At 42.4% G+C, this 15,658-nt stretch overlaps 1 protein-coding gene across 1 annotated transcript in view; it reads left to right on the plus strand.

Moving 5' to 3' along the window:
* The window catches only part of LOC122553797 (tetratricopeptide repeat protein 9A), a 69,200-nt gene extending 53,745 nt beyond the window's left edge, over positions 1 to 15,455 (plus strand). Inside the window, exons 2-3 of the mRNA XM_043698134.1 lie at positions 1,020 to 1,202; positions 12,793 to 15,455. Coding sequence (XP_043554069.1) covers positions 1,020 to 1,202; positions 12,793 to 12,872 — 263 coding nt within the window. The 3' untranslated portion in view covers positions 12,873 to 15,455. The remainder of the gene's footprint in view (positions 1 to 1,019; positions 1,203 to 12,792) is intronic.
* The last annotated feature ends 203 nt before the right edge of the window (positions 15,456 to 15,658 follow it).

Below are 15,658 nucleotides of genomic sequence, written 5' to 3' on the forward strand. Positions count from 1 at the left end.
CACCCTGGTGGCTCAGTGGTTAGCACTGCTGCCTCTTAGCACCAGGAATCTGAGTTTGATTCCAGCCTTGAGTGACTGCCTCTATGAAGTTTGCACATTTTCTCTCTGTCTGTGTGGGTTTCCTCCCACAGTCCAAAGATGTGCAGGTTAATTGAATTGGCTATGGGAAATTGCCCTGTAGTGTCCAGGGATGTGTAGATTAGATGTGCTAACCATAGGAAATATAGGGTAGGGGGTTGGATCTGTGTATGATGCTCTTCAGAGGATTGGTATGTGCTAGTTGGGCCGAATGGCCTGTTTCCACATTGTATGGATTCCTGTAAAATTCTAATAAAACAACTTTTAAAAGACATGCTACTTTGCATATCACATTGCTCTCTTTTTTTAAAAAAAGTGAAAAATACCAGTAAGCTGAGTAAATTAGATTCCCTACAGTGTGGAAACAGGCCCTTTGGCTCAACCAGTCCACACCGACCCTCTAAAGAGTAACTTACCCAGACCCATTTCCTTCTGACTAATGCACCTAAGACTATGGGCAATTTGGCACGGCCAATCCACCTGACCTGCACATCTTTGGATTGTTGGAGGAAACCGGAGCACCCGGAGGAAACCCACGCAGACACGGGGAGAATGTGCAAACTCCACACAGTCACCCAAGGCTGGAATTGAACCTTGGACCCTGGTGCTGTGTGGTAGCAGTGCTAACCACTGAACCATCGTGCCGTCCCTATTCTGTAAATAGTAATGAAATTGAATGAAAAATACATTAGTCGTTTGTAAGTTACCTAGTTTGATGAGGATGACCTTGATTGATGTGTGTTCTCTTTCACCGTAATGGAACTTCCCCTTGCATTTATCCGGTACTAAACAATCCTAGGTGTGCCAGAATCACCGTAATATGTGCAGTTCCTTGTTACAAATTTCATTATTTTTTGTGTTCGTGCTCCAGCATGCTTGAAGAATTCTAATAACTGATCCCTTTATGCTTCTTCTTTCTCTTTGTGTTTTTTTCTCCAAAGCTTGCTTGCTACAAGCTGAACTGGTGAACTATGAACGAGTAAAGGAATACTGCCTCAAAGTCCTGAAGAAAGAAGGAGACAATTTCAAGGCCCTGTATCGCTCTGGTGTGGCTTATTATCACCTTGGAGATTATGATAAAGCATTACATTATCTGAAGGAAGCAAGAAACCGAGAACCAACAGGTGAGCTATTTCCTACTTTGTAAAACGGCGGGAGTTAAAGAGCATATTTTATGTGTGAGGGGATATATACACAGTTAAGTATCTTCATCATTTTGATTGACGCTCAAAATGAACAGCATTTGTTTTCCAAAAAAGAGAGAAAAATGTGCACTCTCTGTTTCATATGAAGCTCTGGGTTAAGAATCTAACATATCACATGCTTGCTTTAACCGATTGCTGGAGGGCTGTTGCCTTTGAATAGTGTTGTCTTATCTGTCTTATTGTGTGAAAACTGGTGCACAAGTCTGTGCCTCCCTTAGATCAAGCATGGATGTGACTTTTACCAGTTGGTGGTGAAAGGTGTACAATATATAATTGTCATATTTAGAAGCGGCATTTTAAAATAGAGACAAAGGAAGTTTGAGTCCAGTGAAGGTTTTTGATTTAAAAAGGTGAAAGTCTGGCATATGCTGCCTTGGAATGTAGTGAAGACCGGTTCAAGCCATGACATACAAGGGGGAGTTGGATTATTATCTGATAAGTAGGAATGTACAGGGTTGTGGAGAGTGCAGGGGAGGGAGTAGCACTAGACAAGTTGCTCTACACAGACATGGTGAACTGAAAAGCCTCCTTCTGCTCTTCAGCATTGAAACACAGAAAATAAAAGCAGGAGTAGGCTGTTTGGCCCCTCTTTGAGCCTGCTCCATCATTCTCTATGATCATGGCTGATGATCTAACTCAGTACCCTGGTCTGCTTTTTCCCCATAACCCATCGCTCTAAGAACAATGTTTTGGTCTCCATCACTTTTTGTGGCTGCCAATTTCACAGGCAATTCTGTAATTCTAAAGTAGTGAGAGGGTGAACAGGGAGGAAATCTCTCTAATGCAAATAGATTGAGACAATTGAAATCAACCCATTTTGTGACAAGAAAGCGTTATTTCTGATCTTTCTGACTAATTTTACACATCATTGATGAATCTAACGTGTATCCTGAGCTTCACAATTCTTGGTGTGATACCATGGTAACAAATGATCAGGTAGTGAAGGTTAAGAGCACCATTGTTCCTTCATAATAACACTGGAACAAGCACCACATCAGGCATCTATTTCCCAGCTGGCTGTGGACAGATGTTTTAGAATGTAAAGCTGGGTAGCTAGGAACAACTGATGATTAATTGTGCAGCTTTAAGACCATGGAACAGTTCAGCAGTCTTTACTTCCACTGGGTAACATAGCAGAGGTAGATTGGAACAGTTGAAATCAATTCTTTTCAGTACAAGAAAATATGTTATCTTTGATTGTTCTGAGCAATTTTACACAATATCGAGGGAACTGATGGGTATCTAGAGTTTCATCAGCCTATCACAGGTACTCTGAATTTGCTATTAAGATAATATAGTTCTGTGACCAAGCCAGCACTGTTCAATACACCAAATCTCAGTGGAATATTTTGAATAATCAGTAGGTTTCCAAACACAGTCATTTCTCAAAGTTAATATTTATCCTTCAGGTGTTTAAATTTAATGACTTTTTGGTTACTCATCTAATTGTTTCTGGAGTCTAGACCAAGGAACATACGATTGATAACTTCAACTGGAAACAAACTGTTCTAAATGTTGTTTAATTGTAATTGTGTTCAATGTTTATCTACAGAAACTCTCAACTTTATGAAAGTGTCTTTAAGAGGTGCAGGAGTTGGGCCAATGCTGTACGTAGGATAGAACAAATAAGTGCGTGAAATTACAATTGATCCTTGACAGTCGATCAATCTTCTCAATTTTAATACCTTTTGTTATTTATCTTTAGTCAATCCAAACCCAGCACGAGTTAGTGAAGCCACGCTGCATCTTTTAGTTTCAATTCCACCCTTTGTGACAAGCTTGCTTATACACACAATAACTAGTTTATATATATGTATCAGGGAACATTTGGGTTGGTTGAGAAGTTAGTGTTAACAATCTTAATCTTGACCCTCCTCCACTCCACTCTGATTTTACGAAAGGCTATATGGGGAAAGCAAACCACTAACTCCATGCCCAGGAGGTCAGCTAATTGGCAATTTTAAATAAAAGAATGAGGCTATCGGGAATATATTAATCATTTCATACTTTTTGTTCTGGCCAGGAATTCCACTGGTTGAAGTGAGTTCAAGTCTGCTGATTCTGAAGGTATGTGGCTTTCCAGTGAGCTGGTGAATCCAGTGTAGCTGGACTTGCTGCATTCAGAAGCTACTTCATCCCCAATTCTTTCGATCTTCTCAATGAGACTCCAATTTCACCCCGCCCTCTCACCCTGCACCAGATCTCCACGTCCCCTCTGAAGGGTTCTGATCTCAATATCCACACACCCCTTCCTCCACCAGTTCCTGAAGCCTCCATAAAGTGTATGACACCCTCCATCCAGGCTCCAATCCCTAACTCCTCTAATTTCCCACCCATCTCCAAGCATCCTCCCAGGATCCGACATTACGTGCACATGCACACCCTTCCACCTCATGGCCCTGATCCCACGATCCCTTTTGGCAACCAAACCTTTCACGAAATCACAAAAATTGAACCTCCCACACCAGACCCAACTTGTCCGCGTGTCCACCCCCCATAAAAAGAAAACAATGTTTGTCCCATTAACATTGTGAACTTATCAAACTCCACGTAGACTAGGAAAGCTCAGGTTTAAGTCCTTGACTGTGCTTGCTTCAGCTGATCTCAACAGAGATGGTTTTGAAGGTCACACTACTGATTCTACTCAGGAAGGAGGAAAATTTGCGAGAGCACCCTTGACACTTCAACCTTGATGAAGCATGTAGGAGGGAGCAATAATCCCCTTGAATCTGTTCCATTTCACATCATTCTAGACTACAACTGATTATCTACCTCAAAGCCATACTTACGTCCTTTCCCAATATTCCTTGATGCCACTAGTAAGTAGAAATTTATCAATCTCTCTCATGAACTAACCTATTGTCTGAGCTGCCACAGTTTTGTTGATTACCTTTTAATCAAGTTGCCATAGTCTTATCAGACCATAGGATTCCTCCCTCAATGGAGAGAGATGACTGGTGGTAGTTTCACCTGAGGGCCACTATACCTCAGACGAGGGCGAAAAGGTTGAGAATGTAACCTCCACTGGTGAGGGGATTGAACCCATGCTGTTGGCAACACACTGCTTTGCAAACCAATCATCCAGGCAACTGAGCTAATTGCCACTTAATACCTTACCTTTGTCACTCTAGCTTGGGACAACCCAATACGTTAACTAGAAACTATTACAGCTCAGGAGCCCCAACAGAAGGCTTTGAAAACAGTTTACTGTCGTCATCATCTGTGAGAATAACACACAATGTTACCACTAACTACTTCTGTCCTTAAGTGGCTTCACAACTTGGTGAATCCTTAATCCTAAAAATACAATTGTAATGTTTGAATTTGTGACTGTTTACCGGCTGATGAATGCAAGTTCAGAAATCCCGGATTCGCCTTTTCTTTTCATCTGCAGGAAAGCTGTTTGTCAAATAATTCAGTTTTTTTTTGTTCAGACAAGCTTGATTGAGCACTTCCTTTCTCTCTATAGCATTGCTCAGGCACACATTGTCACCCAGTTACTGCAGTATGGGAATGGCCGGAAGGGAAAGGAACAGCATTAACCACCGAGGTGTAACAGTTACCGATTGTGGTTGGTGACCAGTTACAACAATTGATGCCATTTGTTGAACAGTTCCTGTATCTTGTGGCCTGTATCTTGTTATATCAAGAACACAAAAAAAGGCACAAATCAAACTTTTGATCCTCCACGGTGCTGCTAGGCCTCTAGACTCTCTTTCTATCTTTCTCTCTCTTGTCCCCTGTCCTGAGCCTCGCACAATTGTCTTTAGGTCCTGCTGTGGCTTGGGGTCCCTCTCGCTTTCTTCCTCGCTGCCTGGTCATTTCTGGTCTCTCCCTGGCCAGTATCACCACTCTCTCAGCTCCTTTAACATCTCTTACCACAGATGAGTCCTACTTTTCAGGAGTCTCACTGAGTCAGCTGCACTTCCGTAGCCCCTGTGCGTGCATGACTGAAGGCTGAGTGAGTGAGTTCATGAAGGAGGGCATGGTGAAGACTGGTCAGGTCGATGGGTGACCACTCACATGCAATAGATTCAACAGGCCTTCTCGCTTCAACTGTTTTCTGTTGAATGGATATGCGTTTGTCAGGCACCAGGGACTATGCTTCATTTGCTCCAATCTAATATCAAAACTAGTCTCTGTTTAGTCTTGTACTGTGGTCCAAGTAAGACAAATGAATTGTAAATGGGAATAGGCACCTTATTTAAAGCTGCTGTCTATTGCAGTTCTCGGGTTCGACTCATTTCTCTCAAATTTCCAAATGATGCATTTGATTTCATAATTTCATTAGATATAGGAGCAGAATTAGGCCATTCAGCCCATCAAGTCTGCTCCACTATTCAATCATGGCTGATATGATCTTCACCCCTATTTTCCTGCCTTCTCTCCATATCCCTTCAACCCATTACCAATTAAACATCTGTCTATTTCCTCCTTAAATTTACTCACCGTCCCAGCATCCACCGCACTTTGGGGTAGTGATTGATCAGGGACAAATTAAATACCCACCGAAACAAGTCTACCAGCAGTCAGATGCTGTGTGTGAGTCACCTGGCCTTTACTACCCAGTGATAAAAGTAACATATGTATAGAATGTACATGTAACCAACAGATGTATTAGAATGAAGGATCCCAATGCCTTTGGGAAATGGTGAATGAATGTTTAGTATTAGTATTTCTAACAAAAGTGGAGGTCAACATTCTGAAAATTCCAAGGAAGCTAATTATGAATCAAGCAATGGGACTCATCAAAATTAATATGAGCAAACTAACAGTAATGAAGAAAATAATAGTGCGAAGGAGTGACAAGTCTCCAGGACTGAATGGTTTCTAGCTCAGGATTTTAAATGAACTAGGTGAGAACCTAACAGATGCCCTGCTTATTATCTCCAGCTTTCTGTCAATTTTGAACCATTTCAGGAGGATGGAAAATTGAAAATGCCGCTCTATTTGCTAAGAAATGCTTGAGAGAGGAATTTTGGGGCGGTTAGCTCATTATCTTTTAGGGAATTATTAGAGACAATAGTTAGAGATGATGGAACAACTTAAATTTTCAGCTGATCAGTAACATCTTTAATTGATCTCTTTTATTCGAAAGATGGAGGTCAAGCCTGATGAACACGATTATACTTTTTTGAAGACGTGACTGCAGTAACAAAAAAAGGGATGGTCTTGGGATGTTTTTCGTGTGGACTTCAGAACACACATAACCCCTTTAGAGAAATTGTTAGCTAATGCTAAAGGATATATATGAGGTTAGAGAATCTTAAGACTGGAGAGTAATAGTCAAAAGATTCAAGCAGGGCTTTTTTGGAGTGAAATTGGTCAACACTTTTATATGCAACTGGTGGTAGAAGTTTGGAATTTTCTTGCCACAAATGGCAATTGATGCCAGATTGGCTGGTACTTTTGTTATCACATAGTATTAGTGAAATGGATTTAAGTTCCAGATCAACTTTGATTTCGCTAAATGGCATGACTAGCTCGAGAGGAGAAAGTGAGGACTGCGCAGTAGGTTAAAATCTTCTAGGAGAAAGTGAGGACTGTGCAGTAGGTTAAAATCTTCTAGGAGAAAGTGAGGACTGTGCAGTAGGCTAAAATCTTCTAGGAGAAAGTGAGGACTGCGCAGTGGGTTAAAATCTTCTAGGAGAAAGTGAGGACTGTGCAGTAGGTTAAAATCTTCTAGGAGAAAGTGAGGACTGCGCAGTAGGTTAAAATTGACTAGCTCGAGAGGCTGAATAGTCAGCTCCAGTTTCTACATTTCTATGCTCCTATTCCTTTTTCCTGGCCTGGCTCACAATTTCATAGCAGTCGATAGGACTTGGCATGAAAATGCCTATAAATCCATACGATTAAACGTAATGAGCTGTGGTAGAACTTCACTGAAATTATTTGGTGCATGAGGTGGGAGTAGACACTAGCACTCCAACCATTTGGAAATTCAGTCCTCCTTCATTTATCTGGAGTCTCCCAGGTTTAAAGATTTATCTTTTGGGGTGGGGGAATAACACATGACTGGGACACTCTGCTGGAATACATTCTAGCCAGTGATTGATAACTTGGGGTTGATGCTCAGAGTTCAAACCAGAAACATCAAATGGTTTTGACCCTGCTCCTGCAAGAGTTGGCAGGCCATCCATATCCTACTTTCTCCCACTCTTAAAACCGGCCTACCTTTTGTGGAAGAAAGGAGCAGAATCCAAACTAAAGAGAAGGTTAACACAGGCAAGCAGGAGTCTCTGTGCCAAGGTGAATGTGTCAGGCAGTGGCAGACATAGCATTGGCAACTGTATATGCAGTTTTCATTTGAAACGTACTGAGCACTGGAGCCCACTGCAATTCCCATCTGGCACATGGGGTACATGGATAAGTAATGGCCTTTGACAGACTCTCTTTCAGTTATCTTTCCTGTGCTTCCTGAGTTTGAGTTTGTTTCCTTATTTTCTCCCCTCTTCCTACTCTGCCATTATTTGGAATTTTCAAATGCTTTCTGTGACTTCCTGTTATGACGAGAATGAAAGAAAGAGCACCTGTTGAAGGAGCTATCACTGCAGTTATCACCCTTCATGAAGATGGTTGTTGCAATTGTTTTTATAGATTGGTTTTGACTGTGCTATAAATGTTGGATATCTGGTCTCCAGTCAAGAAATGTCAAAAAAAGCCAGGCCATTCCATTAGTGAAGAAAATAGAGTCTCCCTGTCAGGTGAATAGGTAGCCAACTCTCTACAGGCATCAGTTGGTTGATTTAACAAAGCAGACCTTTCAATGTAAGCTGTTTGTTCTATTTAGTTTATATCTCTATCCCACAGGGTGAGTCTTGTCAGCACAACACTGATCACCTGCACTGCAGTCAATTTGAATGGATGTAACTCTCTGGATTGGCTTAAGGAGATCTGCTAATGTGAAACTTACATGCTGTGGTGACATTCCCCTCTACAAGTGTTGGGTGTCACTCATTTGTGAGCCTTTCAACTCTGAGTTGCAAGGCTGTGGCTCAAGTCTGACTGCAGTCATGTGAAAACTTCATTGGCATCTAGCTACTTTTTTTTATTCATTTGAGACCTGGGTATTGCTGACTGGCCAGCATAATTACCCATCCCTAGTTGCCCCTGAGAAGGTGAAGGTGACCTGACTTTTTGAAATGCTGCAGTCCATGTGCTGTGGATTGACCCACAATGCCCTTATGGAGGAATTCCAGGATTTTGACCCAGTGACAGTGAAGGAGCAGTGCAGTATTCCTAGCCCCTGACTGCTCTTGTAGCCCTGTGTTGATGTGTCATATTTAGTGGAGTTTCTAGTCACTGGTAAACCCCAGAATGTTGATCGTGAGGATTCAGTGATGGTAATATCATTGACTGTGGAAGGGTAACGGTTAGATTCTCTCTCATTAGAGATGGTCATTGCCTGGCATTTGTCTTATGGGAATATTACTTGCCATTTGTCAGCCCAAAACTGGATATTGTCCAGATCTTATTGCATTCGAATATGGACTGTTTCAGTATCTGAGGAGTCATGAATGGTGCGGAACATTATGCAATCATTGACAAACAGCCCCATTTCTGACCTTATGATGAAGGCAAGGTCATTGAAGCAACTGATGCTAGTTTGGCCTATGACACTGTCCTGAGGAACTCCTGCGGAGATGATGTGGAGAGTTTGCCCCGATACCCATTGATTCCAGTTTTGCTAGGGCTCCTTGATGTCAAGGGCTGTGGGTCTCCCCTCACCTCTGGAATTCAGCTCCTTTGTCTATATTTGAACTAAGGCTGTAATGAGGTCAGGATCTAAATGGCCCTGGCAGACCCAAACTGGGCATCACTCAGCAGGTTATTACTGAGCAGGGCAAAAGTGAGGACTGCAGATGCTGGAAACCAGAGTTTAGATCAGCGTGGTGCTGGAAAAGCACAGCAGGTCAGGCCGCATCTGAGGAGCAGGAAAATCGACGTTTCGGGCAAAAGCCGTAGGTACTGCTTGACAGCACTGTCCTTCCGTCACTTCCCTGATGGCCAATGGTAATTAGCTGGTTGATGAATAGTAATTAGCTGGTTGGATTTATCTTTGTGTACTGGACATACTCGGCAATTTTCCACATTGTCAGGCCGATGCCAATATTGTAACTATCCAGGAAGAGCTTGGCCAGGGGAGCATCAGCATCCAAGGAGCAGGAGAATCGACGTTTCGGGCATGAGCCCTTCTTCAGGAATTCATGCTCGTGCCCAAAACGTCGATTCTCCTGCTCCTTGGATGCTGACTGACCTGCTGCGCTTTTCCAGCAACACATTTTCAGCTCTGATTTCCAGCATCTGCAGACCTCACTTTCTCCTATGGGAGCATCAGGTTCTGGAGCACAAGACTTATCAGTAATATTGTTGGTATGTTATGGGCCTATAGCCTTTGCAGTATCCACTGCATCCAACCATTTCTTGATATCACCTGGAATGAATCAAACTGGTTGAAGATTGGTATCTCTAATGCTGAGGAGCACTGAATGAAAGCACAATGGATCATCCACTTGGCATTTCTAGCTGTAGTTTGCTGCGAATGCTTCAGCCTTATCTTTTGCATTGGTGTATTGAGCTCTTCCAACATGGAATGGAATGAGGTATTTGTGGAGCCTCCTCCTCCAGTGAGTTGTTTAATTGTCCACCATCATTCACGACTAGATGTGGCAGGACTACAGAGCTTAGTTTGATCTATTTGTTGTGGGATTGCTTAGCTCTGTATATCACTTATTGCTTATGCTGTTTGGCATGCAGGCAGTCCTGTCTGGAAGCTTCACCAGGTTGACACCTCATTTTTAAGTTTACGTGGTGCTGTTCCTAGCATGCCCTCCTGCATTCTCCATTGAACCAGGGTTGATGGTAACAGTTGAGTGGGGGGGGGGTGTACCGGGCCATTAGGTGACAGGTTGGGCTGGAGTACAATTCTGCTGCCATTCATGGCCCACAACACGTCATGGATACCAAATATTGAGTTGCTAGAACTGTTCAAATTCTGTTCCATTTAGCTCAGTAATAGCATCCTACAACATGATGGAGGATATTCCCAATGCGAAGGTGAGACTTTGTCTCCACAATGACTGGATGTGGTCACTCTTACTGATACTGTCATGAACAGAGGAAATCTACAGCTGGCGACTGTTAAGGACAAGGTCAAGTATGTTTTTCCTTCTTGTTGGTTCCCTCATCGCCTGCTGTAGACTCAGTCCTTTAGAGGAATGAGCTCGATCAGTAATACTGTTGCCCAGCCACTTTTGGTCATTAACATTGAAATCCTCCACCTAGAGTATATTTTGCGACCTTGCTACCCTTTGTGTTTCCTCCAAATGTTCTTCAATGTGGAGCAGTGCTGTTCCATCAGCCGAGGGAGGGTAGTACATGGCAATCAACAGGAGGTTTCTTTGTCCATGTTTACCTGCTGCCATGAAACTTAATGGGATCTTGAGTAAATGTTGAGGACTCCCAGGGCAACTCCCTCCCAATTGTATACCACAGTGCCGCTACCTCTGCTGGGTTTGTCCTGCCAGTGGGATAGGGCATGGATGGTGATTGTGGTGTCTGGGACATTGCCTGTGATTTGGTAAGCATGATTATGTCAGGCTGTTGCTTAGGCTCTGAAATAGCTGTCCCAATTTTGACACTAGCCCCCAAATGTTAGTGAGGAGGGCTTTGCAGGACTGTTTCTACCATTGTGTTTTCTGGTGCCTAGATTAATGCCAGATGGTCTGTCCAGTTCCAAATTTGGAACATTATCCTGAGCTAGTGAAAAGTAGTCTGCGAATGTACGTATGTCTCCCCTATGCTGCCTGAAGACCTTCCTGCAGGACATGTCAAAGACATCTAAAAGTCTGTATTGTGAAGCAGAGGGTGTGAAGGCAGACAGTCTCTGGAAGTTGTAGGTCCAAGTTGCATGGTCTGTGTGTTTGTGACCTGGGGTATTGTTGATTTGAGATGGATGGCACTCCTATTAAACACCTTGAGATTTTTTGGTATGTTAAGGACTGTATATAATGCAAGTGTTGATTAGCCTTTTAAATAATGTTATAGGGAAAAATATTCACAGTCCACATCCACTGATACAATTCAAATTTCCTGAGAGCATTCATTGCATTTCACATCAGCTCATAGCATTGGAAGCAGTCACCAAAAAACTGACCCGGCAAATTTGAGACACTTCCCTGTTTATAAGCACATCGGTAACTAATTCTTTACCATTTCTAGATCCCCCTGCTACCTCTGAAATCTCAATGCCTGCCAATGGCAAATGAGTGGCTCAAAGACTGAGGTGTGAGAGAAATAGCTTCTGAGTCATAGAAGATTGAGGAGTGATCTTACAGAAACATGCATGACTGAGGGGGCTTGACGGGTTGGATGTTGAGAAGGTATTTCCACTAGGAGGAAGGCTGATCAGCCAGGAAGCATAACTATAGAATAAGAGCTCATTCATTGAAAACTGAGATGGATAGGAATTTATTTTCCTAGAGGATAATGAAATCTGGAATCCTCCATCCCAGAGAATTGTGGAAGTGGATTCACTGACAGTATTTCAAGAGGAGGAAGATAGATTTTTCAAATCTCAATGTGGAGGGCTATGACACAAAAGAGGAGTTGAGGCTTAGGGCATATGAACCATGATCTAATAGAATAGGAGTGCAGTTGGGGAGATAGCAGGCTCTGAGGCACCAAATAGACTGCTCCTGCATCTATTTCTTATGTTCTCTCCTTGTTTCGAGGTACATTCCTTCAATTCGTTCTCACTGAAGATTCCCTACCACTAGTAAAGGAGATGGCAACTCCAATTTATTTGTGTCCCTTAGGCCTCCCTTGTTCACCTTTATTTAAATGCATTGAAATCACAGGATCAAAGTAAGACTGAGGAAGGATGACGTGTGGTATCCCCACCCCTATCGTTGCTGTGAAAGACTATCCTTGAAACACAGTGATGACCTTGTGGGTTTTGAACTAGCCAGTGTGGTATAATTTAGGAGAAAATGAAGATTGCAGATGCTGGAGAGTCAGAGTCGAAAAGTGTGGATCTGGAAAAGCACAGCATCCGAGGAAGGTACCTGAGGAAGGACTTATGCCCGAAACGTCGACTCTCCTACTCCTCGGATGCTGCCTGACTGGCTGTACTTTTCCAGATCCACACTTTTCCAGATCCAGGGTTGCACTTTTTGACTGTGTGATGTAAATGCCAGGATAAGAAAGGAGTGAGAGGAGGGTATGAGCCCTGAGGTGGGCGATCTCAGTCAGGGTGATAACAGAAGCACTCAGATTGGCACCAAGATAGAGGGAAGGTGGCAGACTCTACCAGAAAGTCAGCTATAAATCTTTCTCTCTCAACTCACTGCTTTAATTTTCTTTGTATGGACAATATCACTCACACTACCCAAGGAGGGGATGTTGGGGACGGTTGGTGAAACTTCCTAATCCAAGATACAACAGTGAATGAATTTACGTGTGTCAAGTGGCTCAACTTTATTCTTTTTCTGTCCTTGTTTAAATGCAGATACAAATGTCATCAGATACATCCAACTGACAGAGATGAAGCTCAGCAGATGCTCGCAGAGGGAGAAAGAAGCACTTTAAAGGCATTCGATACTGCAGGGGTAGGAGAGGACAACTGCTGCGGTGACTGGTGGGCTTTGTTTCACCATTAAACTTTATTCTCTGGATTGGAAGCTTGCCTGCATGAGACGAGCTCCGGTTCCCCAGCTGAGGAACTGCAGAGCCAGAGGCCATTTGAAGTTTGGCATTTTGTGTAGCCAGAAACGGATTGGGAAAAGATCTTGAGGCTGTGACGTCATTACAAGAATTTCGGCAAGCTTTGTTAGGAACATTTTTTTTAAAAATTGCATCGCTTGTTGAGGAAGGTAACGTGTTTAAAAAGTTCTTCTTTTTTTTTTAAATGACTGTTAACAGAAGTTTACAGAGAAACTGAAAGTGGGAGTAGTTTACCACTCTCCGTGGATGGGGAGAGAAGTAAGTTTGCAATGACACCACAGCAATCTCTCAAAATGGCCAACTCCAGATCTCCTGATTGAAAACTGGCCAAGGGAGATTATCATCAAACAATTGATTTGATGGACAGCATCCAAAACATTTGAGCAGAAAGCAGTCCTGTATATTTGCACTGCCATTTAGCCTTTACTCATTAAAGTTTTAGCAATTTGAAGGGAAGGTTGAGAGTTGTTGCTCGTAGAACCTATTTAGAATAATACACGTGAATTATTATATTCAGATTTTAAGAAGTACCTGTACAGTGAGGGAACAAGTATCTATAACTATTATCAATTTTGATAAACATGCTTTAAATTAAAAAAAATACTTTTATTGAAGTGGTATATAACACAAGTGTTGAGCATGCTAAGTGCATTGGCAAAACAAAGTGGAAGAAGAGCACAATAATTGTTTGCAATTACCCTGAGATTATGTTGCAGTGTGCAAAATGCATAATGCACTTGTCTAGAGCTTTTCTATCCATTATTTTAGTGGCGATATTAAACAATTAAGACAGAAACGTGCACTTGGTAGCTGGAGCAATGGAAGAGAGAGAAATGTATTATTTTTTAACTAGAAAAGAAGATGGATGTTTTTAGGTCTCACTGATAGCCATTTGTTTCCATGGTGATAGAGTCCATTAGCAACTGCACAGAAAACATAGATGTGTGTTCTAACACAGTAGACTTTGAATATCTTGAGACCTGAGGGTGTTAATATGTATCTGCTGGTTGTGAGACTTTACGTGTTAGTCAGTACTCACAATTTCATTAATAAGTCATTGACTTTGAACAGTTGTTTAAATGATTTACTAGGAGACGGTCTCTATTCTAACAGGCACATTGCAAAAGAGAGTGGAAGCTGAACTACTCATTAATAAAATTACAAGTGCCAGGGCAAATGCTGCACTTGTCAATTTTCAAATAATTAAATAATGGATTCAGCTCTTATTAGCCTATGTTGTGAACAGTGCAAGCAATATCTTAAGACAGTGCATGGAAGAGTAAAAGAATGTGTTATAGGATAAGAAAGCGTTGGAACTGCACAGTGAACATCTGAAAAATAAAAGATAATATTGTGTGTGGTACCAGAGCAGCTGGGTATTAAAGCCATTCCCCTCTAATTTCAAATATTTATAAATTTGTTTTCTCCAATTGATACAATGAGCATGTGTTATTAGAGGGAAATATTAGAGCAAGGTATTTGGAAAATTTATACATCAAACGACACATCTACCCAACAATCTGGAAGAATGCCCAGGTTTGCCTTGTGCACAAAAGCAGGACAACCCCATCCTTATCAGTCTACTCTCCATCATCAGCAAAGTGATGGAAGGGATTGACAGTGCCATCAAATGGCCCTTGCAAAGAAATAACGTGTTCACTGATGCTCAGTTTGTATTCCACTTGGGCTGATATCATTACAGCCTTGGTCCAAACATGGACAAAACAGCTGAATTTTCAGAAACTAGGTGAGAGTGATTGCCATTGACATGAAGGCTACATTTGACTGAGTGTGGAATCGAAGAGCCTTAGCAAAACTGTAGCTGATGGGTATCAGGGAAAAACTATAGTTGGATCATGTCTGGCACAAAGGAAGATGGTTGTGTTTGCTGGAGGTCAATCATCTCAGCCCCAGGGCATCACTGTAGGGGTTCCCCATGATAGTGTCCTAAACTCAACCATCTTCAGCTGATTTAAGAATGACCTTCTTTCGATCAAAAGAAAAGAAATGGGATGTTCACTGATGTCTGCTCCGTGCTCAGCATCATCGACAACTGCTTAAATTCTGAATCAGTGTCCACATGCAAGATCTGTACAGTATACAGGCTTGGACTGATAAGTGGCAAGTAACACATCACCAATGACAGAATTTAATCATCGTCTTGTGATGTTCATTGGCATTACCATCACTGAATCTTTCATGGTCAACACTCTGAGGGTTATCATTGACCAGAGACTGAACTAAACCAGCCAAATAAATATTGTAGCTACAAGAGAAAGCCAGAGGCGAGGAATCCTGCAGTAAGTAATTCACTTCTTGACTCCCTACAGTGTCAGTCCACTATCTGCGAGGCATGTTTTAGAACTGTGATATATACTTCACTTGCCTGGATAGGTGCAGTTCTCTATTAGTGGGCGGCACGATGGCACGGTGGTTAGTACTGCTGCCTCACAGTGCCAGAGACCCAGGTTCAATTCCTGCCTCAAGTGACTGACGGTGTGGAGTTTGCACATTCCCCCCGTCTCTGCATGGGGTTTCCTCCGGGTGCTCCGGTTTCCTCCCACAGTCCAAAAATGTACAGGGTATGCTAAATTGCCCGTAGTGTTAGGTGAAAGGGTAAATGTAGGGCAATGGGTCTGGGTGGGTTGCGC

The sequence above is a fragment of the Chiloscyllium plagiosum genome, chromosome 10, assembly GCF_004010195.1.
Source record: "Chiloscyllium plagiosum isolate BGI_BamShark_2017 chromosome 10, ASM401019v2, whole genome shotgun sequence".
Classification (NCBI taxonomy): Eukaryota; Metazoa; Chordata; class Chondrichthyes; order Orectolobiformes; family Hemiscylliidae; genus Chiloscyllium; species Chiloscyllium plagiosum.